General features: G+C 35.1%; 1 protein-coding gene across 1 annotated transcript in view; it reads right to left on the bottom strand.

Annotated features, from left to right (window-relative positions):
* Positions 1 to 27432, bottom strand: part of RALGPS1 (Ral GEF with PH domain and SH3 binding motif 1) — a 702309-nt gene that overhangs the window by 458782 nt on the left and 216095 nt on the right. Inside the window, exons 6-7 of the mRNA XM_051979668.1 lie at positions 14231 to 14314; positions 3085 to 3174 (exon numbers count right to left, since the gene is read on the bottom strand). Coding sequence (XP_051835628.1) covers positions 3085 to 3174; positions 14231 to 14314 — 174 coding nt within the window. The remainder of the gene's footprint in view (positions 1 to 3084; positions 3175 to 14230; positions 14315 to 27432) is intronic.

The following is a 27432-nucleotide window of genomic DNA, read 5'->3' as shown; positions in this document are numbered from 1 at the left end:
ACTAAACTTAAAACTATTATAATGCAGCAGTCCTCAAAATCATTTGGTGCTGATTAAGAAATAGAGTGGTGAATCAATGGAATAGGTTAGATACATATGACACAGTTAATCAATGCCTATAGCAAAATAGAATTTGATAACTCCCAAAAAAAAAAAAAAAACCCTCCAGCTTCTGGGGTAAGAACTCACTATTTGATTAAAAATTGCTGGGAAAACTGGAAAATATGTCACAAACTTGAGAAAGACCTATTATCTCACATCCCTTGTCAAAATAAGTTCAAAATGAGTATATGATCCGGGCTTATGATTTGATATCATAAGGAAATTAGAAGAGCAAGGAATAATTTATCTATCAGATCTTTGGAGAAAGAAGGAATTTATGACCAAAAAAGAACTAGAGAACATTGTGAAAGGAAAAATGGACAATTTCGATTATATTAAATTAAACTAACAAACAAAACTAACAGAAACAAGTTTAAAAGGGAAATACAAAGCTGGGGGAAAAATCTTTACAGCCAATATTTCTGATAAAGATCTCATTTCTAAAATATATAAAGAATTCTTCAAATTTATAAGAATATAAGTCATTCCTCAAAAGATAAATGGTCAAAAGATATGAACAGATAATTTCCAGATGATTAAATTAAAGCCATCTAAAGTTATATGAAAAAAATGCTCTAAATCACTCTTGATTAGAGAAATGCAAATTAAAACAACTCTGAGATACCACTACACCTCTCAGACTGGCTAAAATGACAGGAAAAGATAATAATAAAAGTTGAAGGGATGTGGGAAAACTGGGACCCTAATGCATTTTTTGGTAGAGTTGTGAAATGATCCAACCATTCTGGAGAGCAATTTGGAACTGTGCTCAAAAGGCTATAGAACTATGTATACACTTTGATCCAGCAGTGCCACTACTGGATCTATATCCCAAAAAAATAATAAAAGAGGTAAAAAGAATCACATGTGCAAAAATGTTTGTAGCAGCTCTTTCTATGATGGCAAAGAATTGAAAAATGAGTAGATGCCCATCAATTGGACAGTGGCTAAATTATGGCATATGAAGTTAATGGAATATTATTGTTGTTGAACAAGCTGATTTTAGAAAGGCCTGGAAAGATTTACATAAACTAATGTTTATGTAATGCTGAGCGAAACAAGCAGAACCAGGAATAAATACATTGTGGACAGTATCAGCAAGAATTTGCAATGATCAACTCTGAAAGACTTGGTTTTTCTCACTGGTTCTGGGATTCAAGGTAATCCCAATAGACTTTGGAAGAAAATACCATCTGTATCCAGAAAAAAATTTGTGGAAATTGAATATAAATCAACACATGCTATATTCACTTCTTTTTTCTGTTTTTTTTTTTCTTTCACATGGGTTTTCCCTTTTGTGCTGGTTTTTCTCTCACAACATGATTCATAAAGCAATGTATATTAAAAATAAATTAAAAAATAAAAATTGAAATATTCACAGACAATAACACCTATCTCTTTTGACTTTGATCATAGAAAGAACTTTTGCCTGTGTTCTTGTGCACAGGTCCTGAAATGTTTTTATACTCTTCAAATATTGTAAGAGAATGAATTAATTCATGATAGTTTTAGCAAATGCCAATTTTGTAAAATGCTATTTTGGCATAACTGGTCTGCTACTATCAACCATGTTATCAAACCTAAAAATGGCTTTTTAAAATTCCGAAGTCTGTCCATCTCATTTTCAAAAATCATTCAAGACACTGATATTGTTCTTTTTTATCATTTATTCTAGTATTAAGTGTAACTTTTACAATTTGCATTAAGTATTTTCAGTCATTTTAGGTTCTTTAACTTTTCCCTCTCCAAATTGTAGTAGCTCCTCAATATCATTTCTTATTTCATCTAATATAGGATTAGGAATAGAGTTTTTCTTAGCATTGACCTGCATTGTTCAATATATAGAGCATGACATTGAGGAATATGTGAGCAAAAATCAACATGAATGTGTTGACTATAACTGATGGGATCTGTTTTCAATTTTGGTAGGAAAATAGGACTGGTATATAACAAAAGTATTCATATAATCAATCCAATCCATATAGTGATTCGTCCACTGTAGTAGAAAACAATATCTGCCCTGTACTATTTGCAGTCAGTAGATTATTGTTATATTTCTGATTTGTATTAGTACAACTTGACATCTTATGGCACCAAAACATAAATAAACACCACTTCCATAACTATTGCTATACTCTCCAAGTATATTAAGCCCCTTCTGATTAAGAATTTTGGTTGGTATTCCTCTACTGTGCTGCTCCCTGTCAAACTCCTCTCCCCAATTGGGTATGGGTTAGACTTTGTTTAATATCATTAATTGTTATCATCATCATCATTACTGCCATTACAGAGGACTTCTCTCAAAACAACCCTATGAGGTAATGCAAATATTAGTACACACATTTTACATAGAAGAAAACTAAGACCTCAGAGAGAGAAAGTACCTTGTCTGGATTCATACAGCTTATAAGTGAAAGGGCCAGAATTCAGTTCAGTTTTTCTAGTTTTAAAACCCTACTCTTTCTACAACATCTTGTAATCACTAATGAATTTTTCCTAAGTTTACTTAAGTAGAAGAGAAGCACAGGAGGATAAAGGCAAAGGAAAGAGCGGGGGGGGGGGGGGGGGGGGGGGGGGGGAAGGGGGGGTGCGGGAAGGGGTGAAGAGTGTTAAAGGAGTATTAAAAGATTATTTGTGAACCAATTAGGAGATCATTCTGACCATTAACAGTGACCATGAACATGACAAAATTTCTTCGTACATGAACTGCTGAAATAGTGTCTGTTTTTTTTTTTTTTTTTTTTTCATGGATCCTTGTGGTAACAACAGACTCTCAGCAATATAATCTGAGGCTCAGTCATCAAGGATTGCAGAGTAGAAAAGACACTTCTAGAAGCCAGAAACCAAAGAAATTCAAAGCCACAAGCCACAGCATTCATCAAAATGAAAGCCATTCATCAGAGTAAAAACCAGAATAAATCGAATCTGAAATTGAATTTAAGTGAAGACATGACAATAATGTCACAGAAAGTACTAACTTACCTTTGCTATCTTCACAAAATGGCTCAGGATTTCTGCTCTGATTTTTAAAGTCTGTGCTGTCAGAATCTCCCGCACGACCCAAAAACTGACCTGGAGAAAGAAAGACAAACAGTAAAGTATTCCATTAGGCTTCATAGCACAGAGGTCATCACAAACAACTCTCCAGATGAAAATCCAGAGAGATGTTATGAATGGGCAGGCCGTGAATATCCTGCCCTCCATTTCAGTTCTTTTCATTGCAGAGGAAATTCCTGCTTGAGGTAGAAGTCGAAATATTAACCCCACTGGTCCTTTTCAACTCTGAGATCATATGTTTCCATAGTATATTAGGGTTAAGAGAGAACAAAGAATGTAGAATGTAAGAGCTCGAACAAATACCAGAATGGAGAATATGAGAATTGAAGGGGGACCTTAGAATCCAGATTGTTTAATTTAGAAGGAATCTTGGAGAAGAAAGCACACAATTTTAGAGTTGAGAGATTCTTAGAAAATGGAATGTTAGAGCAGGGAAAGAAATTGGAATACTATATAGATAATAAAAAAGAAAGAAAGAAAAATGCATTTGATGATTGTGTAGACCAGCTTTCTCATTCTTCAGATGAGGAAACTGATAAGGAAACTGATACACATTCATGATCACAAAGCTAATAAGAAATAGAGATAATATTCAAAACAAAAAACTTATTAAATATAAATCCTGCTTTTCTAAAAGTTTTTCCCCCCTACATTGAGCTCAAAACATGTCACTATAACTAACTCATATGCCCGGTTCTAGTTCTGCCCTCTAAGGTTTAAGGGAACAGCTCTAATCTGTCTTCTACATTGCAAAATATTTTAAAATCAAAACTATGCCTCTAATCTCTCCTATCTCCAATTTATCCCTCACCTTCGGTAATAATCTGAAGCTAAAATAATAATTTTCCTTATTCACTACTCTCCTGCTCAGAAATCCTCAGAGGCTCCCCACTACCTAAAAAATAAAATCAAATTTTCTTAACCAAGCATTCTAAACCCTCTACAATCTAGCTGGAACCTTCTTTTCCAGCCTTATTTCCCATTATCTCATTCATTACAAATTCAGGCTAGAGAAGGGACACAAACAGGAACTAACTATTGAACCCCAGTCCATAAAAATAATATTATGTTAAAATATTGAAAATAGAACAGAATTTTAGAGTAATAGGAGATTTTAGAACCTGAGGGGGTTAGGGTGAAGAGGAAAGGCTATTCATTCTGATCAGGTAAACTATCCTGGAATTAAGCTATTAGTGAATGACTCAAGCTACCGGGAGGAAGAGAAAAGAATATAAACTAATATGGCACCCACTATTCCCTCTTCTTTTTACCAAGAAGAGTAATCTGGATCCAGATCTCAAAAACCAAACCCCACCACCCTTACTTTGGACCTCACTCAGCTTTGGATTATCTGGATTAGTATGATTGAATGGTTGAAAACTCACTTGGCCCATTATATCTCTTTGATATCAGCCTACAGTTTACATTTCATCCAGTCCTCCCAGAAGGAAACAGGACCTACTCATTGTAGACATTTTGTTGTCCTTCTATCACAAATCTTAATGCCATCCTTACTACTGTAAAAAAAAAAAAAATGACAGTTTTCTGGCCTAAAACTAAATGCTCATTGTCTCTGATTGCCTAAATCAAAACTTTCTTCCCTGGTCCTCATTTTCCTTTACTTGTGGTATCTCCTACTAGATTGTAAAGTGTAAGTTCCTTGAAGATAGAAATTGTTTCATTGTTACGAATATCTACAGCAACTAGCACCGATCCTCTTATACAGTAACTACATAATAAGTACTTGTTCATCCATTCCTACTTTCATTCACAAATTGCTAGAATATATAAGGTTAGAGCTGGACTGAACCTTAAAATTTAGAATATTAGAGCATAGAATGCAGAATATTGGAATTGAAAGAAACTTTGTAAGGCTTTTCTAGCAAGGATAGCTCTCTAAAAATGGAATGGATTGTGTCTCAGTAAGAAATGAATTCCATGTCACTGAAGTTTTCTTTAAATATCAATTTAACTTATACTAGATTGTCCATTATATTGAAGAGTAAATTCCTAAGCTGGTATGAGCTGGATTAGATGACCTTTGAGATCATCTGAGAACCCTCTGAAGTCACTTGCAATTATTGCAATAATTATTTAACAATATTTTCCTTCTCATTTAACATAGGAAAAATCAAAGCCCAGAGGAAAAGAATGGCTTGTCTAAAAAATATGAGTTCACATTTCTATAATGGCTTTAGGATTCAACAGAAAAACCCTGTGAAGAAGTTTCAAGTACCATTATCTGTCCTAACACAAGATTTCCAGTCCTGATAACTGAGCATATGGTTCCTGGAAGATCTCTTCCAATTGTGAATGCTTATGATCTTTCATTTCAGCCACTCAATTCAGCCCAAGCTATAAATGTAGTTTGAACATTTTGTTAATTTATACCACAATTCTGAAAGTACAATGAAAACCAGCTAGCAGCAAGGAACAGTAAAAAAGAAACAAATAAAAGCCTATTAGTCTTAAGTTTAGAAAAAAACTAGGTTTGAGATCTAGTTTCTCCAATTATTAATTGTGTGACCTTAAACAAAAGTTTAATTTCCCTTAGCTTTAGTTTACCCCTTTGCAAAATGGAGATGGTATTTTTGTCCTGCTTACTTTATAGTATTAATGTGAAGTCCAAGTAAAATAATATTGTGTGAAATGCATTATAACCACAAAACAAGTATATAAATGTAGCTGTTGTTAATGTTACAGAAGATGAGGTTCTGGCTCAGCTGTCACTGAAGTGTAAGTGAGGTAAAGGAAGAGAAAAGTGATTTCTCATCAGCTTAGTTAATGTAATCAGTGTAAGGTTTTGAAGAAGTTTTAAATGTGTGAACAAAATGGTTTGCACCCTGGATGTCTTTATGAGGTGTGAACTCCTCTTTAATTGAATCAAGAAGGGAACTGTATGATTGGCTAACCAAACAAGCTAAACATGTCCCCTGGGAACTTTAAATAGGAGAATTTCAGCAGTTAATTCTTTCCAGCAGTAAATTAGTCAAATGGTGGAGGACTTCTGACAACTGTTTCAAAGGTCAGAAGAGGGAAGGGAAAGAATGAGACTAAAGTTAAGTGTCATATTCCTTCTGCCCCCATCAATGATATTATGGGAGAGACTGGATCAGTAATAGAAAACACATCTAGCTTTAAGAGGAGAAAGACATACTCAAAACAGACAGTCACAGATGGATACAGAAAGATAACATCTCAAAGAAGAAAATAGCTTCAGGGAATAAAGCTGGTGGTAAAAAGAATTCCCCATCGTGGAGTTACACTTAAGAGAAGCTTCATGAAATCTCTATAAGGAGAGAAAGTTATCTCCCAGAACCAGGAATAAGGAGGCACTCTTGTGTCATACATGTTTTCCACATGTGTACCTCACTACTGTATTTTAAGTCTGCATCCATATGTAGAGTACATCATGTGAAATGCCAGCCTAGATGAATCAAAAGCTAGAATTAAGTCTGCTGAGAGAGATATCAACAATCTTGAATATGCAGATGAAACTACTCTGCTGGCAGAAAGTGAAGCAGAATTAAGAAGCCTCTTGATGAGAGTGAAAGAGCAAAGCATAAAAGCTGGCTTGAAGCTTAATAACAAAAAACCCAAGATCTTGGCAACTGGGCCCATCACTTCCTGGAAAATAGGAAAAGAAATATTTGAAGCCATATCAGATTTTAAATTCTTGTGCTCAAAGATCAAAGATCATTGAAGGTGACTTTAGCCATGAAATTAAAGGATGCTCCTTTGGAATGAAAGCTATGGCAGACCTGGGAAGCAAACTAAAAAGAGACATCACCATGTCAACAAAGATTTGTATAGTCAAAGCTATGGTTTTCGTAGTATTAAGGTAAAGCTGTGACAACTGGATTATAAGGAAAGTTAAGTGCCATAGAACTGATGCTTACTAGAAAAGACTTTTGAGCATTTCTTGAACAGCAAAGAGATAAAATCAGTTGATACCCAAAGAGATTAATTCAGGCTATTCAATGGAAGGTCAAATATACTTTGGCTACATAATAAAAAGATGAGACTAACTGGAAAAGATACTGACGTTGGGAAAGATTGAAGGCAAAAGGAGAAGGGGACAGAAGAAGATGAGATAGATTGACCTGCATAGAAAAAAAATCAGATTTAGAAATATGGTAAAAATAACCTGAGAAAGAAAACAAAAATGCAAATTGACAATAACAAAAGGAGTGGAAATGCTATGTTGTGGTCCATACTCAAGGAAATATATTTTTAAAAGAGAATATATAAAGACTAAAATTCCAAAACAACTGCAAGTAGTGAATCAAAGGAAAATATTAGAAGTGGAACAAGAGCACTGATAATTTTATCAATGGAAATGATAGACCTTGGATCTTGGACTAGGACTAACTTTTGCCCTTTCTGTATTTTAGGGTGGAAGAGTTAAATCTGCTTAGTCTTCCCCTGAATCACCAATGTTTATTCCCAGATCTCTGAGTTTCAGAGCATTAATCTTCAGGATCCTCTGTAATATCAAAGGATAAGATATCAAAGACTTAGCCAAGGTTGCTCTGGTCTGAGTGCTGCTATTTGTGTATTATACTCTCTCCCATTCTTAGAACTTCCAAGGCCTTTACAGTAGGTTTCTGCTCATGTTAAGATTCTTAGAGGAAACCTGTGCTCCTGTGACCGCCAGATACAGTGCCTCACAGGCTACAATGTGTCTGTTTCTAGCCCTGTTGGGAAACAGCAATTTGTTTGCTTATGTTGGCATTGACTTTGCAGGCCACCCTGGGTTTCTGGGAAAAAAAAAAGTTTTTTTGTGTAGCTTTGGGGTGGATTAAGTCACTTACTAGTTTCTCACTAGATTTCTTGGAAGAAAAAAATACACATATGTGTATGTGTATATAAACAAAGATGTGCATTCACATAAATGTGTATATACACCTATACATACACACACAACTACACACACAATATATATATATATACGTATATACATACACATATATAGATACATATACAATTACAAAAGCTAAATCCAGGCAGAAAACATAGATCAGTCAATAGTTATATAATTGTCATGGTTTGGTGAAAAGGGCTGAAACTCTTAAAAGGTGTGCTTGAATCAGAAAAGCAAGCACTTAAGGCTAATTACCTATTGGACAATAACTCTATTAGCATATGTTTGGAATTTCTTTTTTCATAGTTAATGCTAGCTCAATGCTTGGGGTTAAGAGAATTGTAGATAAGGATTAGGGGGTGGAGTGAGAGAGGGGAGAGAACTTCACTTTGCAGCAGGACCAGGAGAAGGGAGATTGGTGTCGAGCTGGTGGCAATTTGTCTGTCTCCTTCACTTCTCCCACTGAAGACCAAGGACTTTTGCTTATCCTGACTTGGCTGATCCTGAGGCCTCCAGGGAGTTACCCTGGACTTTACAGCTTGGGGGCAGCTATGCGACACAGTAGAAAAAGCTTTAGGACTAAAATCAGGAACTTTCTGAGTTCAAATCTGGCCTTGGACATTTAGCTCTGTAACTCTGGGCGAATAATTTAACTTTGTTTACCTCAGTTTCCTCATCTATAAAATGAGTTACAAAAGGAAATGGCAAACCACTCTAGTGTCTCTATCTAGAAAATTACAAATCATGGAAAAAAGGACACTGAACTGAAACTGAATGGAACAATGAACAAAAACAACGAAAAGAACATTGTTCTATGAACTAATATCCAAGAAATTTTTAAATAATTTTCTATAAAATATTTTATTTTTATTTTGTATCACCTACATTCCCTATTGTATTTCTGTTTCTCTCAGAAAGCCATCTGCATTCTGATTACAATGAATAAAAAGTAAATGGAAAAACAGTTCAGAAAAATTAAACATATCAAAGTCTGAATAGCTTTGGTGTCTTACACCCAAAGTTAATCTCTCTGAAAAGAAAAAAGGAGGTAAATATTATCTCACATTTCTTCTTTGGGACTATACTTGTTCAAGATAATTTCACATTATTCAATTCCAAACATTTAGTTTGTATTATTGCAAATTTTACAACAATTTGCAAATTGTTGTAAAAACTGAATACTGGTTTTCTTGATTCGCAGTACTTTACTTTTCATCAGTTCACATAAGTCTTCTCATACTTATCCATATTCATTATATTCATTGTTTCATATAAAGCACCAATGTTCCATTGTAATATTGCATTATTGTATAATAGTGTATCATAATTTGTTTAGTTATTCCACACCCAATGGATATCTATTTTGCTTCTAACTCTTTACTGTTTAAAAACCTATTACATATAAATATACAAAGCTACTCTTATTTCCTTAGTGTATATGCTGAGCACTAGGATCTATGGGTCAAAAAAAAAAGATACAGACATTTAAGTCACTTTTTTTTTGCATAACGTCAATTTTCCAGAAGAGCTGAATCACCTCATAGTGCCACAATCAATGCATTGGTGTTCTTGTCTCTCTACAAGCTTTTTTCCCCTTGACTACTTCCAATCTTTGATCATCTTTGCTAATTTCCTGAGTATAAGGTGAAAATTCAAGAGTAATTTTGATTGTATTTCTCTTATGATTAGAATTTGGAGCTTTCTTTCATCTGATAGTAATAATTTGCTATACTTCTTTGAATTTGTTGGGGATTGGCTAATAGCCAGCATTTTAAATATCCAAGTGAACTTTGCCCAAAGTTCTGAAAATTCTTATGACAAAAGCCTAGATTGCACCTTTCTCAAAAGATCTGTTTGAGATTTTCCTCTGTGGTTTATGACATTTGTGATTAGGCAAGCACTGAAACTCTTTGCAACTCAGTTTCCCTTGTGTGTAAAAGAAAGGGATCATAATGAAAAAAAAACAATCAATTAGATGAAACTGTATGCTGAGTAATTATTTTAAGCAGCCTTGATCCTAGAGAAAACCTCCTTTATTTGTTCTAGAGGTGAGTGTATTATGAAGGTTCCATACACTCTCACACAAAGCTGATGCTTAAGCTGTTCCTCTTAGATTTACATTACCCTGCTATATGATCCTAACTAAGTCATTTATATTCTCAGACTTTTCATGTATGAAATAAAAAAGTATGGAGGTGATCAATTCAAATAATATTGTTAAATTCCTTTTGTGTTTAGGGCACCTACAGATAAGCACATAAAAACAACCTTTTGTTCTTTCTCTTCTTTCTTCACACATTCTCCCAGACCAGAAATTCTTAACCTGAGGCTAGTCTATAGACATTTAAGGATTTAGATAGATTTCATGATATCTATAAACTTGGATGGGGAAAAAAAAATACATCTTTATTTTCACTAACCTCTAACTGAAATTTAGCATTTTCTTCAATGATGAATGTAAGGATATAAAACATGATTCTGAGAAGGATTCCCTAGGCTCCACTGGACTGCCAAAGGGAACCAGGACACAAAAAAGATTACAAATCCTGGACTAAAGTAATTCTAAGCACCCTTGATACACTGAAATTCTAGGATTCTAGGCCCATTCAAACTACCCTATAACGCAATTTTATGGCTCGTCACTTTTCAACAAGAATCCCAAAGTAGAATTTCTGAGCTGAAAGTCACCTACGTATATTTGAATCAGGATCCACTCTACAGCAACCCTGATGAGTGATCATCTAGTCTCTGATAGAATACCTCCAGTAATAAGGCAGCTAAGTGACATAATGGAAGAATAGTGGTAGTATCATCTTGAATCTGGAAGAGTTGAATTCAAATTTGACCACAGACACTTAATTAGCTGTGACAAAATGGGCAAATCACTTAACCTCTGTTTGCTTCAGTTTCTTCATCTCTAAAAATAGGAACAATAAAAGCATCTTCCTCCCAGGATTGTTGTGAGGGTTAAATATTTGTAAAGTGACTGGCACATAGGTGCCTAATAAATGCTTATTTTAAAAAATATATATTTGTGTATAAATGTATGTATATGTGTGTGTGTGTGTGTGTGTGTGTGTATAAATTCATATATACACATACACACACATGTAGTTATCCTTGGGAGATAGTGAGTTTTTTTATAAACATACATAAGTAAACACATATGTATACCTATATATACATCATGCATACGTGTGTGTATATGTGTGTGTGTGTGTAAGAGAGAGAGAGAGAGAGAGAGAGAGAAAATCACCATCTCTCAAGGATAGCCATATAAATTGTGGATACCTCTGTTAAATTGTTCCTTATCTTGCTTGAGTTAAGCTTGGCCTCTCTACAAACTGCTATTCATTGCTTCTAATTCTGTCTTCTGGAGCAAAGTCAAATGAGCTTACTCTTCTACTGCATGAGACAGAGTCTGATCAGGCCTTTTCTTCTACAGGGTAAATATTCCCAGGTACTTCAATCTGTCTTTGGCTGGCACAGCCTGCAATCCTATCACTAGGTGGCCCTTCTCCCTTCTCCCTAGTTTCACTTTGCTTACTATTTATTCATAATATATCTATATCTGTATTCATCTTCCCTGTTAGGATACAGCATCCTTGGGAGTAGGGCTTGTTTCATTCTTTATACCAGCATCCTCAGCACCCAGCCAGTGTCAGCTATGTAATAGGGAATTACTAAATGCTTACTAATTGATTCAGTTTGTCAATATTTGAAGCACCCACTATTTCAGAGACTGTCTGATAGAATCTAGCCAAGGTAGGGCCTTCCTTATTCTGTGAGCACAGTCTCTTTCAATGCGGTCCAAGGGTCAATTAGTGATACTCAAGGCCACTTTGACCTATACTGAGTTTGTAGTACACTAACTCTTTTCTCAAAGTTTTTTCACATAATTTACTGTCTAGTCACATCTTCCTCATCCTATACTCATACAGATGATTTTCTTAAATCCTTCTGTGGGTTGTGCCTCTTCAATTTCACCTTAGTATAAGAGTCATCTCATTGTTCTAGTCTGTTAAAATCTTGTGAAATATTAGTTGTCATCTGACATATCAACTATTCCTCCTAGATTTGATTCATATTTACAACGAAAAAACCAAATAATATTTCATTCTTTCAAAGAAATAAATATATGTCAGAATTGGACTGGATTTTGATATGTTTTATAAGCACTTTCTAGAACAAAGCTATTGTTGATGCTATAAAATAAGGAGAGATCATGACTAGCATACTATCTTCATGTATCTTAAATGGAGACAAAACTATTGTCCTACAAATGCCACTGTTCTCCTTTATACTGTGTCTTCCCAGCCTCTATGATGGTTTTCCTCAACTTCCATTGCTAAGAACTCCTGTTTCTGTTTCTTGTCAGGCTTGTAGATTGTGTTATTCTGTGAATTCTGGTGTGATTCAGCATGACATGTCATATCACACTTGGACTACAGCTACTCTCTTCCAAGGTTCTGTTTACTGGAGTCTAATCATTAGCTTTTAACTGGCCCTATTTCTCCCTTAGGCATCAGTGATTACTTATATAGGATGAATATTGATAGCAAAACTGTGCATTTGTTCAAAAAAGAGACTCACTAACTTTACCAAACTAATCTAGCATTTTAGAGAAATTCTGACTCTAGCATAATCTGTGGCAGTTCTTCCTATAGGGAACTTTGCAGCTGGTCAGAGGTGGTGAATGACTTGGCATTAAGTCAAATATCATTCTTAACAATAATGCAAATCCCTTTAGAATTTGTAGCAATTTTGCACATCTGTTTGTTTGTTGCTTTTTAAAACCAAATAGCTGAAAGGGAAGAAAAGGCATTTCAAAAGAGAAATGAAAGATATCTGAGTCACTCTAGATGGGTTTCTTTTGATAATAGATCTAAATTGCAGTTGTCTGAAACTAACCTAGCCCTTTCCTCTCCATCACATTGAAGAGAGAGACATAGCAGCTTTAATCTCTGCAATCATCTCATATGATATCCTTGAGGTTGGAGAGCAACAAAGGATAGACTGAGCAAATATGATCTCTAGGATTAGGCATTTCTTACTACTAGCAGCTCAAGAGACTGAGGGTCCAAGGGAAAGCCAAAACTTAAGAACACAGCTGGTTGGTCATATGGAATGTCTAATGGTAAGGTCATCACCCTGATTATAAATTTTGAAAATAAAAGTTAAGAAATGCAATAGTAATAGCAATGTCTAAAACTCATATTCAAAGTAGTTTGTGTGTGTGTGTGCGTGTGTGTGTGTGTATAGATATATGTATATATATATATATATATGTATGTATATACATATACATATATACGTATATACGTATATATGTATATGTATATACATACATACATACATATAAACTCATTTGAGTTTCATCACCTGAGAGATAACTCTCATTGTTATCCTAATTCTATACAGATGACATAACCTGGGCTCAAGATCCTGTCCAGATTAAGTAAGAGAGTAAAGTAAGATCTGAACCCACATTTTCCAGGCTTTATGTTTAGCACTCTCTATCTACCACATCTTGCCAGCAAAAGACCTGATAAACAACATCAGGGTATCAGGTATGGGCCATTTTTTTCTAGAGAGTCACCTCCTACAAGCTGATTCAGTTGAAGGATCCATTGTTTTTTATCCATCCATTTTCTGACATCAAATGTAGCTTCAGTAGTAAGTTTCATAAGTTGTCATGATCAATAATGTACCTTTAGTGGACCAATCCTATGACGAGTCTCTTCAAATAGTTAGGCTGGTCCTTAGAAGCCAGTCACTATCTTTATCTCACACCTGAGACCTTTCCAGATGGGTCTATATTGCCAGAATTCTCATTCTCATAGGCAATGACTACAGGATCACTGCTGCACCATCAAGAGACATTAGAGCAAGACATTAATGGAGGTTCTTCCCAGATAAAATTGAAGAAAGATCTATATGGCCTCAAGGACTCAGCAAACTCCTGGACTTCAATTTCTTCATCTTGAAGATAAGGACATTAGATTGCCTTTTGAAAGGTCCTTTCCAGCACTAACTCCTATAGTCTTCATAAATCAGCAATTTATTTCCCATCATGCCAAGGTCAGAATCTATTTTTTTTTTTAGCAGTACTGGAATGAGCCATAAGATACAAAAGGAAGCCACTGATGAGAACAAATCTGAGCAAATAAAGTCTAGGTAGGCAGGAAATCACATTCCATTCTTTACCTGGTTAAATCTCCTCGTAAAGGCCACAATATTAGGGGCGAGGCTGTGTTTTTCTTTCTTGCTCCATCCACAGCTGGCTAATTCCTAGAAGAAGAAGAAAAAAGATAAGTTGACATTGACAGAGTGAATTGATTCATATAATTCAAAATTTCCAAGGAGAATTTAACCTTTAATCCAGACTTGGCTGCTGAATGTTTCAATCAATGATGTCATACATTGGATGTAAACCTTTTTGAAGAGGGCTGCTAAGTCTTGATAATTTCCAAGTCTTTAAAATCAAATGAGAAAGAAGGAGTGATGTCTTTTATTTGGAGGGCAAGGTAGGTTAAATCATCACAGGTTACTCCTTTCAGAAACCAGTTTCAATTCAACTAGCATTTACTTTATGCCTAATATATGCTGAGTCTTATCCCTAGCACTGGGGAATAATGTAATGAGATCTGCAATGTAAATAAGATCTCAACCCAATGCCTCTTTATCCTATGGAGGATATCCTATCCTTCTAAAACAAAAAGGGAAGAGGCAAGGCTATTGCTCATTGCTCATTATCCCAGAGTTTCCAGCCTCTGAAGGGATTCTGTCCCAGTTGAGATGATCAGAGGATCAGGGGTTGCTGGGAGGTATTTTCCCAGTGGCACCAACACAGCTATTACAGTGAATGCTCAATCAGCAATTAGGTAATTATTGTCCTTAGTGGTCAACAACCAGCTCATAGAGAAGATTGAGAAGATTGAAAACTTGCACAGAGGAATGACAGGGAGGGAGGGGGATTATGATTGCAGTGAAAAAGGTAAGAATGTATGAAAATACACTGGTGATAAGGAGGGTATGACTCATCTTTTCACTATTCATTCAATCACACACACCCTGTCAAATTAGGCCATACCCCCTCTTTGGAAACCATTGCTACATGGTACCCAAACTTGGAAGAGTGATGTTGGCAACTTCATTTTTCTTCTTTTCAGGTTAAATCCCTTTTGCTTAGATTGATAAGACTTCAGGAAAATATATTAGTGTTTGCTCTTTAGATATGTCTTTGGAAAAATGCTTCATTCAAAGAGAAAAAAAGGATAGTTACCAGGATGGGGGAGAGGGGGAAGGTAGGAGGGAAATTGTATATTAAGATAATACATTTATGTGAAGAAATCCATGAACCCAATGGGAAAAACATAGTAGAAAATGCTTAGATAATGGGCAATAGAAAGAAACAGTAATAATATGGTCAACAGAATGCAACAGGTCATATAGATAGAAACAGTAATAAATGAGGACTTCAGGAAATACACCCTAAACCTCACATGCAAGTATGACATACTAGTAATGGGGAGCTTCAAATTATCCAGATGATGATTGGAACTCACTAACGATCTAAGAGATAGCAACTAAGAATTTATTGTTTTATAGTATAATGATAGAGTCATTAGTTTATAGTTGCATGAACCAATAAATGTAGCTGTTTTTCAAGATCTGATTCTCATCAATATGGAGGAATTAGCTTCTGAAATAGAAATGATGAGAACCTTAATAGAAAATGAGCAATTCATTTTAGATTGGTGTTAGTGAAAAAAAGTAAAAAGATGGTAATAATTTGGCAACTATCGTAAATTTTTTTTTAAAGATTTCAGAAAGTTCAAGACAAAATAGGTAGGATTTCTTGGGCTAAAATTCTAGAGAAGATGACAAGCTCTTGAAAATGAAATGCTAATAAACAAAAGAAAATTCCAATGAAGGAGAAAGGGGGTAGGAGGAAAAGATGTTTAAAAAGATTAATGTAGATGCAAAAGGGATTCATTGATTGGATTTTTAACATATATATTATCAATCACAACCACACTATTAGATAACTTGACTTAAGTGTTTTCAAAGAATGTATTATATAGGAACTTTATTTGCATGTTTCCTAGCAATTGGTTGATGTGCTAAAAAACAAATTCACTAATAAATCAAAAAGTTATTTTAAAAAAAACATAGGAAGGAAAGCAAAAAAGAGAGGAAGAGAAAAAAATAAGGAAGTGAGAGAAAGAAGATGTGTAGAAAGTGGAAGCAAGGCTAACTTAACAAAATGATTATAAAAGAATACAGTAGCACAGTCTTGAAAAAATAATTACATATATTCTAGAATAAAATTGTACAAGAATAATTCCAAGAAACTATGGTTCAAAATGAGATAAAAGTAGGAAGGAATGCTAAGAATACTAACAAAAAAAAATAATTTTAAGTTACATTAGGGAACAAAGGCAGATCAAAAAAGCAACAGGACCATAGCTCAGGATGTATATAACAATAATAATTCACTTCATGGAGAGAAGGTATAACTGCCCAATTTGGCTTATTTGTCCCCGCCTCCCGCCCCACGACAAGGAGAACCATGCTTGAATCAGAAAGCCAAAACAAAACTGTATAAAAAGGAGCCAAAATTCAAAAGAAGCATGGAGATATTAAGATAGTATTTAGCTACTTTTGTTGCGTTCATGTAACCAGGCACAGGCAAACTATATTCCAGAGTATTGAAATAATTGATATATATAATTGCTGAAAATTGTCAGTGATCTTTGAAAGATCATGGGGAACAAGTGAGATGCTGTAGAGAAAATCTGAATTCATGATGCTAGATAAGCCCCAGTTTCTTTTTTGATAAGCTGATTAGGCTGGTAGGCCAGGAAATCATATATGTAGTTTAACTGGATTTTAGCCTCTTGTATACTTCTTTTGGATAAGAAATATGTGGACTAGGCAACAAAACGGACTCTGAATGGGTTTAACAACTGGATCCAAAGATAGTCATTGATGGCTCAATGTCAACTTGGAAGATAGTCTCTAGCAGAGTGCCCCAGGGACCTATAGTTGGCTCTGTGCTTTTTAATGCTTTTGTCAATAAATATGAATAAAGATATAAATGGGAGGCTTAATAAATTTGCAAATGGCAGAAGAAGAGCTAACCCAGTGGATGACAGAATTATGATCTAAAAAATATCTCCACAGGTTAAAATATTTGGCTAAATATGAACTACAAGCTAAAATTTGATAAGGATAAAAATAAAGTCTTAAACTTGAATTCAATAAGCCAATTTCACAAGTACAAGATGAGCAAGGTGTGGTTTGATAACAGATCATCTGAAAAGAATCTAGGAAAAGCTAATGTTATCTTATTTGGATATTTTTCAGTCATGTCCAACTCTTCATGATCCTATTTGGGGCTTTCTTGGCAAGCATACCAAAGTGGTTTGCTATTTCCTTTTACAGATGAGGATACTGAGGAAAAAAAGAATCAATTGACTCAGTTAACAAATGTCAGAGGCTTTCCTGAATGCAGATCTTCCTGACTTCCAAATCCAGATTCTATTCACTGTACTACCTAACTATCTAATGTTCTCTTAGGTTACCTTAATATATGGATAGTGTCAAAGACTAGGAAGGTAACAGTCCAACTGTATTTGCTGCCCTGGTCAAATCACATGTGGAATTTTGTGTTCATTTCTGGGTCTCACATTTTAGGAATGATCTTGAAAAGCTAAAATCTATCTAGAAGAGGGCAACCAGGATTGAGAAGGGCCAAGTTAATGCCATATGAGAACCAATTAAAGAAGATATCTAGTCTTAGTTTATAGGAGAGAAAACTTAAGGTTGATAACATAGCTATCTTCAATTTATTTGAAGACATATTATATAGAAGAAGGATGAGTCTTATTCTGCTTGGCCCTAGAGGACAGAACGAGCAGTAATGAATAGAAACCAGAGAGAAAAAGATTTAGGCTTGACATAAGAAAAAATTTCCAAAGAGCTGTCTAAATACAAAATGGACAGCCTAGGAAGAAATGGGTGCCCCTTCTCTACAAGTTTTTATTTTCTTAGAGATTGGATGGCCCCTCGTTGGCGATATTTTCTTGGTATGTTATAGCTTGGAGTAAATGGCATATAAAGTCCCTTTCAATAATTATGATTATTTGTCAGGTATTTAGTTTACCACAGAAGCAGCTTTAAGCCAATGTCTTCCTTTATTCAAATTAAAATAAGAGAGTTGCAAAAAGTTATCAAACTGTGCATACCCTTTGATCCAGCAATGTTACTACTAGGCTTATATCCCAAAGAAATTTTAAAGAAGGCAAAAAGACCTGTATGTGCAAAAATGTTTGTGACAGCCCCCTTTGTAGTGGCCAGAAACCGGAAATTGAGTGGATGCCCATCAACTGGAAAATGACTGAATAAATTGTGGTATATGAATATTATTGTTCTGTAAGAAATGACCAACAGGATGATTTCAGAAAGGCCTAGAGAGACTTACATGAACTGATGCTGAGTAAAATGAGCAGGACCAGGAGATCATTATATACTTCAAAAACAATACTACACAATGATCAATTCTGATGGACATGGCCATCTTCAGCAATGAGATGAACCAAATCAATCCCAAAAGAGTAGTAATGAATTGAACCAGCTACACCCAGCGAAAGAACTTTGGGAGATAACTATGAACCATTCCATAGAATTCCCAATCCCTGTATTTTTGTCCGCCTGCATTTTTTATTTCCTTCACAGGCTAATTGTACACTATTTCAAAGTCCGATTCTTTTTGTACAACAAAATAACTATTTGGACATGTATACTTATATTGTATTTAATTTATACTTTAACATGTTTAACATGTATTGGTCAACCTGCCACCTGGGGGAGGGGTGGGGGGAAGGAGGGGGAAAAATTGGAACAAAAGGTTTGGCAATTGTCAATGCTGTAAAATTACCCATGCATATAACTTGTAAATAAAAAGCTATATAAAAAAAATAAAATAAAATAAGAGAGCTGGCAGCCAGAAGTTCTTTAAACAGAACTTGATAGGCTAACAAAATAAAATGGTGCTCAGTTAACAGTTTCTTACAAAGATGAACTTGGAAAATGTAATCCAGAGGTCTGGAGCTTAGAACTTTGGATAATATGATTTATTTATATATTTTAAATAAGCTTATTGACTTTTTTGTTTTTATAACCACCATTTCTAGATATTTCACAAATACCTCAGTCATGAGCTCAACTTCATAATTAAAGAAACATGATTAAACAGTCAACCAATAATCATGCCCACATCTGAAAGTGTAGGCAAAATTTTTCACCTAGAAGTTCCCCATGTCTACAGTAAGAGAGAAGATATTTATTTGTCCAGTCCTAATTTCTCTACTAAAATTCAGTCTTGTTTCCCCAGTTATCTATTATAAACTCAACATGCCTCAAAGTGAACTAATTATCTTTTCCCCAAAAGTCTTTTCTCTTCCTGATTTGCCTATAACTGTTGAGGGAATCACCATCCTCCCAGTTATCCAGGCTTAAAATCTAGATGTCATTCTCAGCTTCTCACTCTCTTTAGCCTACCATAATCAATCAGTTGTCAAGTCTTGTCATTTTTACTTTTGCAGCATCCCTCATCTTTTAATATTATAATTCACCCTGCTCCATGTATTTTGATTCAATGACACTGGCCTTCTTATTTTTCTTTGTACATGATGATCCATATCCCAGCTCCAAACATTTTTGATGGCTGTCCTCCATGTCAGGAAGGCTCTTTCCCCTCTTCCCTGCCTTCTAGCTTTTCTGGCTTCCTTTAGATTTAAATCTTACCTTTTCTAAGAAATATTTCCCAAAGTCCCTTCATCTTAGAGCTTTCTCTGTAAGACTACTCATGGTTATCCCCCCCCACACACACACACACACATGCACGCACAATACCCATTTTATTTGTATAAAGTTGATTTCACATTGTGTTCTCCCCATTAAACTGTGAGAGTCTTAAAAGTTTTGCCTTTATTTGTATTCCAAATCCTTAGAAGAGTGCCTGATAGATGTTTGATAAATGCTAATAGAGTGACTGACTCTTCACCTGGACCAATATTAGTTATTATGATTACATATAACTTGGTTTTCTTTTAATCTGTCAAAGAACAATATGACAACTCAAAATCATTCATCAGGCTAGGGCATTTCACAGTATGACCACAGAATACTAATTTCTTTGTTCCACTTCTTTTCCTACTTTTCTCTTTTTTAGCTTTTGAATAATAACTCACATTTTACTCTCCTCACAACAATTCCTATGAAACAGGAACCGCATTACCATTTGGGGGGCAGTTAGATGGCTGGCTCAGTGAATAGAGCATTGATCCTGAAGTTAGGAGGAACTGAGTTCAAATTTAAATTCTGAAATTTAACACTTAGGAGCTTTGTGACCTTAGGCAAGTCACTTATTCCCAAGTCTCAAAAAATTATTACTTCAGGAAACTGAACCTCAAGTAGGAAGAGTGATTTCCCAATGACCACACAGTTTGTAAGAATCAGAGCTAGGACTTGAAACCAAATATTCTGATTATAAACCTGATGCCTTTACTACTATTGCAATGATTGCCTCAAAGACATAAAGAAGAGCTAAAAGTGGCCAGTTATATTCTCACAGCCTCTGTGAAATGACAGCAGTGAAAGAAAACAAGAAAGAAAAGAGCTTATTGAGCCCTTAAAATGAAAAATGTTAGAACACAGAATACAATATCAGAGTTGGAAGGGACCTTTTAGAATTGAAGACAGAATGTCAGTCCTGTGGGAAAAAACAAGGAGTTTTAGTAGACTACAAGCTCAATTGTAGACAATAGTGTGATATGGCAATTTAAAAAAGCTAATTCCATTTTAGGCTTCAATAATACAAGCATAGAATCCAGAACAAAAATGTAAAAGTTCTGTTGTCCTCTGCCTTGGTCAGTTCAGTGACCACATGTGGCCTACTGAGTTTGGTTGTGGGCAGCATTATGTAAAAAAGTTACTTACAAGCCAAAAAGTGTGCAAGAAACCATCATACAAGGACTGGCTGAAGGACTTGAAATGTTTAGTCAGTTGCTAAATCAATAAACATTGATTATAAACAATCAGTAAACATTTAGTAAAATTAATCGCCTACTATGTGCTAATTACTATGTAAAGCACTAGAGAAATAAAGAGACAAAAGATGATCCATTCCCACAGGCAGTTTACAATTTAATGGCATCTCAGTGTCTAATTTGGGGAAGGGCAACAAGGTGGCACAGTATATAGAGCATTGGAATTAGAATTAGGAAGACATCATCTTGAATTCAAATCCAGCCTCAAACACTGACTAGGTATGTGACTTGGACAAATCACGTAACTCTAGTTGCCTCAGTTTCCTCATCTATAAAATGAGTTGAAGAAGGAAATGGCAAACCAATCCAATATCTTTGCCCCACAAAAAACTCCAAAATGAGATCATGAAGAGTCAGACACAATTGAAATGACTGAACAATTGGAGAAGAGAAGAATGGAAATGACTGCTAACTTCAAATTATTGTAAAAACTGACATGGACATTTTTTTTGGACCCATGGGGACAGGATGAAAAGCATTTGGTAGAAGGTCCAGAAAGGCAGATTATGGCTCAGAATAAAGGGGGGAAAAAGTCCAATAAAGCTGATCAAATGTAGAATGGAATATCCTGAAAGAAAGTCATTTCCCTATCAGTGAAAGTATTAAAACAACATCTATCAGCCAGGTACATTGTAAAGAAGAGTCCCATTCAAAAAAAGATTGAATCAGATGATATCTGAGGTCTTTTTCAACTCTGATACTCTATATACAGCTAAGTGGTATGGTGAATAGAGTGCCAGATTTGTCAGGAAAATCTGAAATATCTAATCTCAGATAATTACTAGCTATATGATTCTGAGGAAGTCACTTAACCTCTTTTAGCCTTAGTTTCCTTTTTTGCAAAATGGTTATAATAGTATCTAATTCCCATGGGTTGTTTTGAGATGGTTTATATAAAGCACTTTGCAAATCTAAGACTTTGCTGGTTATTATTAGAATATTGTGATGAAAAGGGACCTTTGCCATCATTTAATTCAACTAACAATTTTATTGCTTATTAAAGAAATAGGCAGATTGTGAGTTCCTTGTAATTAGGATTTATGTGACATCCATCTAACAAAGTGCCTTCCATACACTAGGTGCTTGATTAATGTTAGTTAAATTGAATTGGATTGATTCTCCAGATTATGCCACTGACTGAAAAGTTTCCCAACTGTAACAGAAACAGACAGGAAATGATTGCAGAATAAGGTGACTTAAGGAGCAAAGGGAACCTAGTGCTGGCTTCCAACATAAATCTCTTGTAGGAACAGATCCCTGCCTTCATTCTATTACAAAGAACTGCTTTGGTTCCCTCTTTTCATGGCCACCCCAGTGCCTGAAAAGGGCCATTCTGGGGTAGCTAGTTCAATTCCAGCAGGATGTCCTCAAGAATATTGCTCAAATTTTTCCCAGTGAGTGGGAAGAAAAGAGCACCCGGGAGACTTCCCATCTGGAAAGGAAATATTTTTCAATGTGTTCTTTGCTGAACGTTTTCCCTAATGAACAATACGTGGAAGGAATAGGTGGACTGAAGACTGATATGGAGAAGTTATATAAATGCCCCAGGAAGTGAACACTGTGGTGTTAGGTATGAATCTCTCCATTATTCTTCTAACTAAGGCAAAATGTGTGAATAGGCTTTATATGCATCTTGAAGGATAGATAGGTATTACTCTAATGAAAAGGAGAGGGTTCTGGGGTTCCAGAATCTCTTAGATGCCAGAGGAAAGAACTTGCATAAGGAAAGGCAATCGTGACTACATACAAAAGCAGGCTACAAATGGCAATAAAAGAGTAGTTGAGGGACAGCTAGGTGGCGAAATGGATAGAGAACCAGCCCTGAAATCTTTGAGTACTTGAGTTCAAATTTGGTCTCAGACACTTAATATTTTCTAGCTGTGTGACCCTGGTCAAGTCACTTGACCCCAATTGCTAGAGACATAAGACAGAGACATAAATAGGAAAAGAGATAAAGAGCGAAAAAACAGATGAGGGGAGAGAGAGAAAGAGAGAGAAAGAGAAGAAAGTAAAAGGTGCCCAAGCTGGTGAAGTTACAGATGAAGGAATCACATGATTTTAGATTTGAAGGTAATTAAGAGATCATTTTATCCAACTTCTTTACATATATGAAGAAAGTGAAATCCAAATAGGAGAACTGATATAGGATCTTAAGATTACACCAATGAGTTTAAGAGATTACTTAGTCAAACTCTTTCATTTTACAGTTGATGAGATTAAAACTCAATGGGGTAAAACCAAGAGTAACACAGGTGCTAAGCAAGTCTAGAGTAAAAGTTAGGGTCTCTGATTCCAAACCTTTTCTTGTGTTGTTGAAAGGCTATTTGTAGAAAGATGAATGTTAATCAATTTTGAAACTTCGAGTAAGAAAGAAAGAAGGAATCACTCCAGAAGATGAGGAAGATGACTTTGACAAAATACTCAGAAAGGAATTCTTATTTGACAGGCTGATTAAAATTTTAGAATAATTTAGAATAATAATAATAATAATAATAGAAAAATATCCACTTTTAAGTGGGTAAAATGGAATACATAGGATTACAAAGAAAATTAGTTACATGGAAATATATAAAACATTTAAAAAATAAATTCACAGACATTGGATTAAAAACTTCTAGAATAGACAAAAGCAAGAAATAGAGAAAGGGAAGACAAAAAGAAGCTAGAAATGTCCATCCAGTCCGGAAAATAAACAATAGGGATGGAATGTCAAACAGAGAACCAATATTTCATTCCTCAATCCATTTAGCAAATGTTTATTGAGTCTCTCCTAGGACTGTGTAACTGTTAAATAAACTCTCATTTCCGAAGTATGGTTATAATAATAGCTAGCATTTACATAGCACTTAAGTTTTGCAAAGCACTTTACAAATATTATCTCATTTGATCTTCACAACAACTCTGGGAGATAGGTGCCATTATTAAGCTCATTTTATATAAGAGGAAACTGTGGCAAACAAAGATTAAGTGATTTTCCCAGCACCACACAGCTTGCAAATGTCTGAGGTCACATTTACATTCAGGTCTTCCTGTCACCAAGGCCAATATGCTAGCCACTACACCACCCACAAAGTATTTTCCCCACAACAATCCTGCAAGAGATATCAAGTAATCATGTAATGAAAGCACAGAGAGGGAGGACGTGACTTGCCTGTTACACAATCAAATAAGAATTAGAGCAACAATTGAAACCTAGGGGCAAATAAAGTTCTGGACTTCCCATTAAGAATATCTAGGGGTGAATCCTATCTCAAGCACCTGCCAGCTTTGTAACCTTGATTAAGGCATTTCATATCTCTGAGGATAACAATAACACTTACCTCCCATTGAGTGCATGAAAAGCACTTTGCAAACTTTATAATACTTTATGAGCATGAGTGATGACAATGATCATGGCGACATCAATTATGATAATGATTAGTCCTTTTTTTCACTACTCAGATAATCTTATTCAAGTCACTTCTTTCTCTGGGAACCAGTTTCCTCAACTATAAATTGTGGGGATTGATTAGATCAGTGGTTCTCAGATTTTTTGGTCTCAGGATCCCTTTACATTAATAAACATTATTAAAGATATTTTGTTTTTATAGGTGATATCTATAATGTCTTCAGATAACTTTTTTTAAGTGTATCAAATAAATGTATATGATTGCAAAGATAAGTAGTTACATGGAAATAGTTACATAAATATTTTTTTAAACAGATACTTCCCATTTTGGAAATTAAAATGTATCAGCATCATCATGAAAATTGTTTGGATCAATTGATAAATGGTCAAAGGATATGAACAGACAATTCTCAGACAAAGAAATTGAAACTATTTCTAGCCATATGAAAAGATGCTCCAAGTTATTATTAATCAGAGAAATGCAAATTAAGAAAACTCTGAGATACCATTATATACCTGGCAGGTTGGCTAGAATGACAGGAAAGATAATGCGGAATGTTGGAGGGGATGTGGGAAAACAGGGACACTAATACATTATTGTTGGAATTGTAAATACATGCAGCCATTCTGGAAAGCAATTTGGAACTATGCTCAAAAAGCTATCAAACTGTGCATACCCTTTGACCCAGCCAGCAGTGTTACTACTGGGCTTATATCCCAAAGAGATTTTAAAGAAGGGAAAAGGAAAAATAAATAAATAAATAAATAAAAAGAAGGGAAAAAGACCTGTCTGTGCAAGAATGTTTGTGGCAGCCCTCTTTGTAGTGGTCAGAAACTGGAAACTGAGTGGATGACCCTCGATTGGAGAATGGCTGAATAAATTGTGGTATGTGAATGTTATGGAATATTATTGTTCTATAAGAAATGACCAGCAGGATGAATACAGAGAGGCTTGAAGAGACTTACATGAAATGATGCTAAGTGAAATGAGCAGGACCATAAGATCATTATATACTTCAATAATAATACTATATGAGGATCAATTCTGATGGACGTGGCTCTCTTCAATAATGTGATGAACCAAATCAGTTCCAAAAGAGCAATAATGAATTGAACCTGCTACACCCAATGAAAGAATTCTGGGAAATGAGTGTGAACCACTACATAGAATTCCCAATCCCTCTATTTTTGTCCGTTTACCTTTTTTTTCCTCCAAAAGTTAATTGTACACTATTTCAAAGCCCAATTCTTCTTGTGCAGCAAAATAACTGTATGAACATGTATACATATATTGTATTTAACATATACTTTAACATATTTAACATGTATTGGTCTACCTGCCATCTGGGGAAGGCAGTGGAGGGAAAGAGGGGGAAAATTGGAACAAAAGGTTTTGCAATTGTCAATGCTGAAAAATTACCCATGCATATATCTTGTAAATAAAAATCTATAATAAAAAAGGACATTCATATAGGAAAAAAATTGTTTAGATCTTATGGAACCCCTGAAAAGGCCTTATCCAGATCACCAGGGCATTCTCTGGACCACTTTTTGAGAGCCTGTGAACTAGATGCCTATTAAGATGCACTCCAGATATAACTCTTAAAATTTTGTTGAATACTGGGTGACATCTATTTTGTGGCAAAAATGATTTCTGTTCAGATATGGGTTAATAAAGAAGCTCTTTTATCTCTGAGATTTCATGATGCTGGTACCAGCAGTAGTCATCCTGAAAGAAAATGACCACTCCTATAGCATGGTGCTATAAATGTCTGAGGAGGCCTGGAGAAATCATGGAAGTCTCAAGAAATTGTCATGTTAGTAACTCTGTCCTTTGAGAGAGTAAAGGAGGAGAGGGTAAGAGTCAGGTTGAGTCCTGTTAAAACAGAAACCAAATATGTGCGGAAACAATGTCAGTTTAGCAAATAAGCATTCCAGGTTGGGGAAACAGTGTGAGGAAAGGTTTTGAGCAGCAAACAATGATGATAATGAATATAGTACCTTAAGATTACAAATCATTTTATATCTCTCCTATCTTTAGAATATAAAACCCTCTGAGATAATTACTACAGGTATATAGAGCAGCTACACTGCACAGTGGATAGAGCACCAGCCCTAGAGTTAAGAAGACCTGAGTTCAAACTAGCTGTGTGACTCTGAGCAAGTCACTTAACCCTGACTGCCCCCCAAAAATAAAAACAAACAAAAAACTTCAACAAAATTACTACAGACATCCCGAGTCTTTTTTTATTCTCCAAAATTCTAGTATTTTCCCTCCCAAATGCTCTTGTATTATGCCATTTAGCATTTTTTTTGGTACTTATGCTTATGTGTTCTTCTTGTCCCCCCCCCCCCAAGTTAGAATGTAAGCACCTAGCCTATAGGAATTATCATTTTTTGTCCTGGTATGTCTTTCACATATTTGGCACAGTTCTTGGCAATACCTGTTAAGCAATTATTTTCCCTATTTCCATAGATAAAAGAAATGGAAAATCATAGAAGGTGAGGGACTGGCTCATATTGCCAGTCAATGCATAGTCAGAGGTGGAATTCAAACCCAGCTCGTTCTTGGCTATGATTTTGGAATTCTTTTAAGGATATCTTTATGCTATAGATGGTAGGAAATAGAAAGTCACTGACTGTTAATCTGGTAGCAAATGAATGAAAGACTGAGGAAGGAGAAACTGAAAGCGGGAGGTTGTTACAGTAATCCAACAATAATATGATAGAAATTTGAAAAAAGTTGTGGCAATGAAAATAAGAAGGAAAAGACTAAGGCAAAGAAAAGATATACTGAAAGAGGGATCTTTAAGAGCTAGTGCCAGACAATGGAGATAGAGAATCATAATGTGTGATTGTAAAGAAATAGAACTAAGTTGTTAACAAACTAAACCATCTATCTA

This window comes from Antechinus flavipes, chromosome 2, assembly GCF_016432865.1.
Source record: "Antechinus flavipes isolate AdamAnt ecotype Samford, QLD, Australia chromosome 2, AdamAnt_v2, whole genome shotgun sequence".
Classification (NCBI taxonomy): Eukaryota; Metazoa; Chordata; class Mammalia; order Dasyuromorphia; family Dasyuridae; genus Antechinus; species Antechinus flavipes.
Note: the sequence above shows the minus strand (reverse complement) of the source record. Positions and strands in the feature narration are given on the sequence as shown.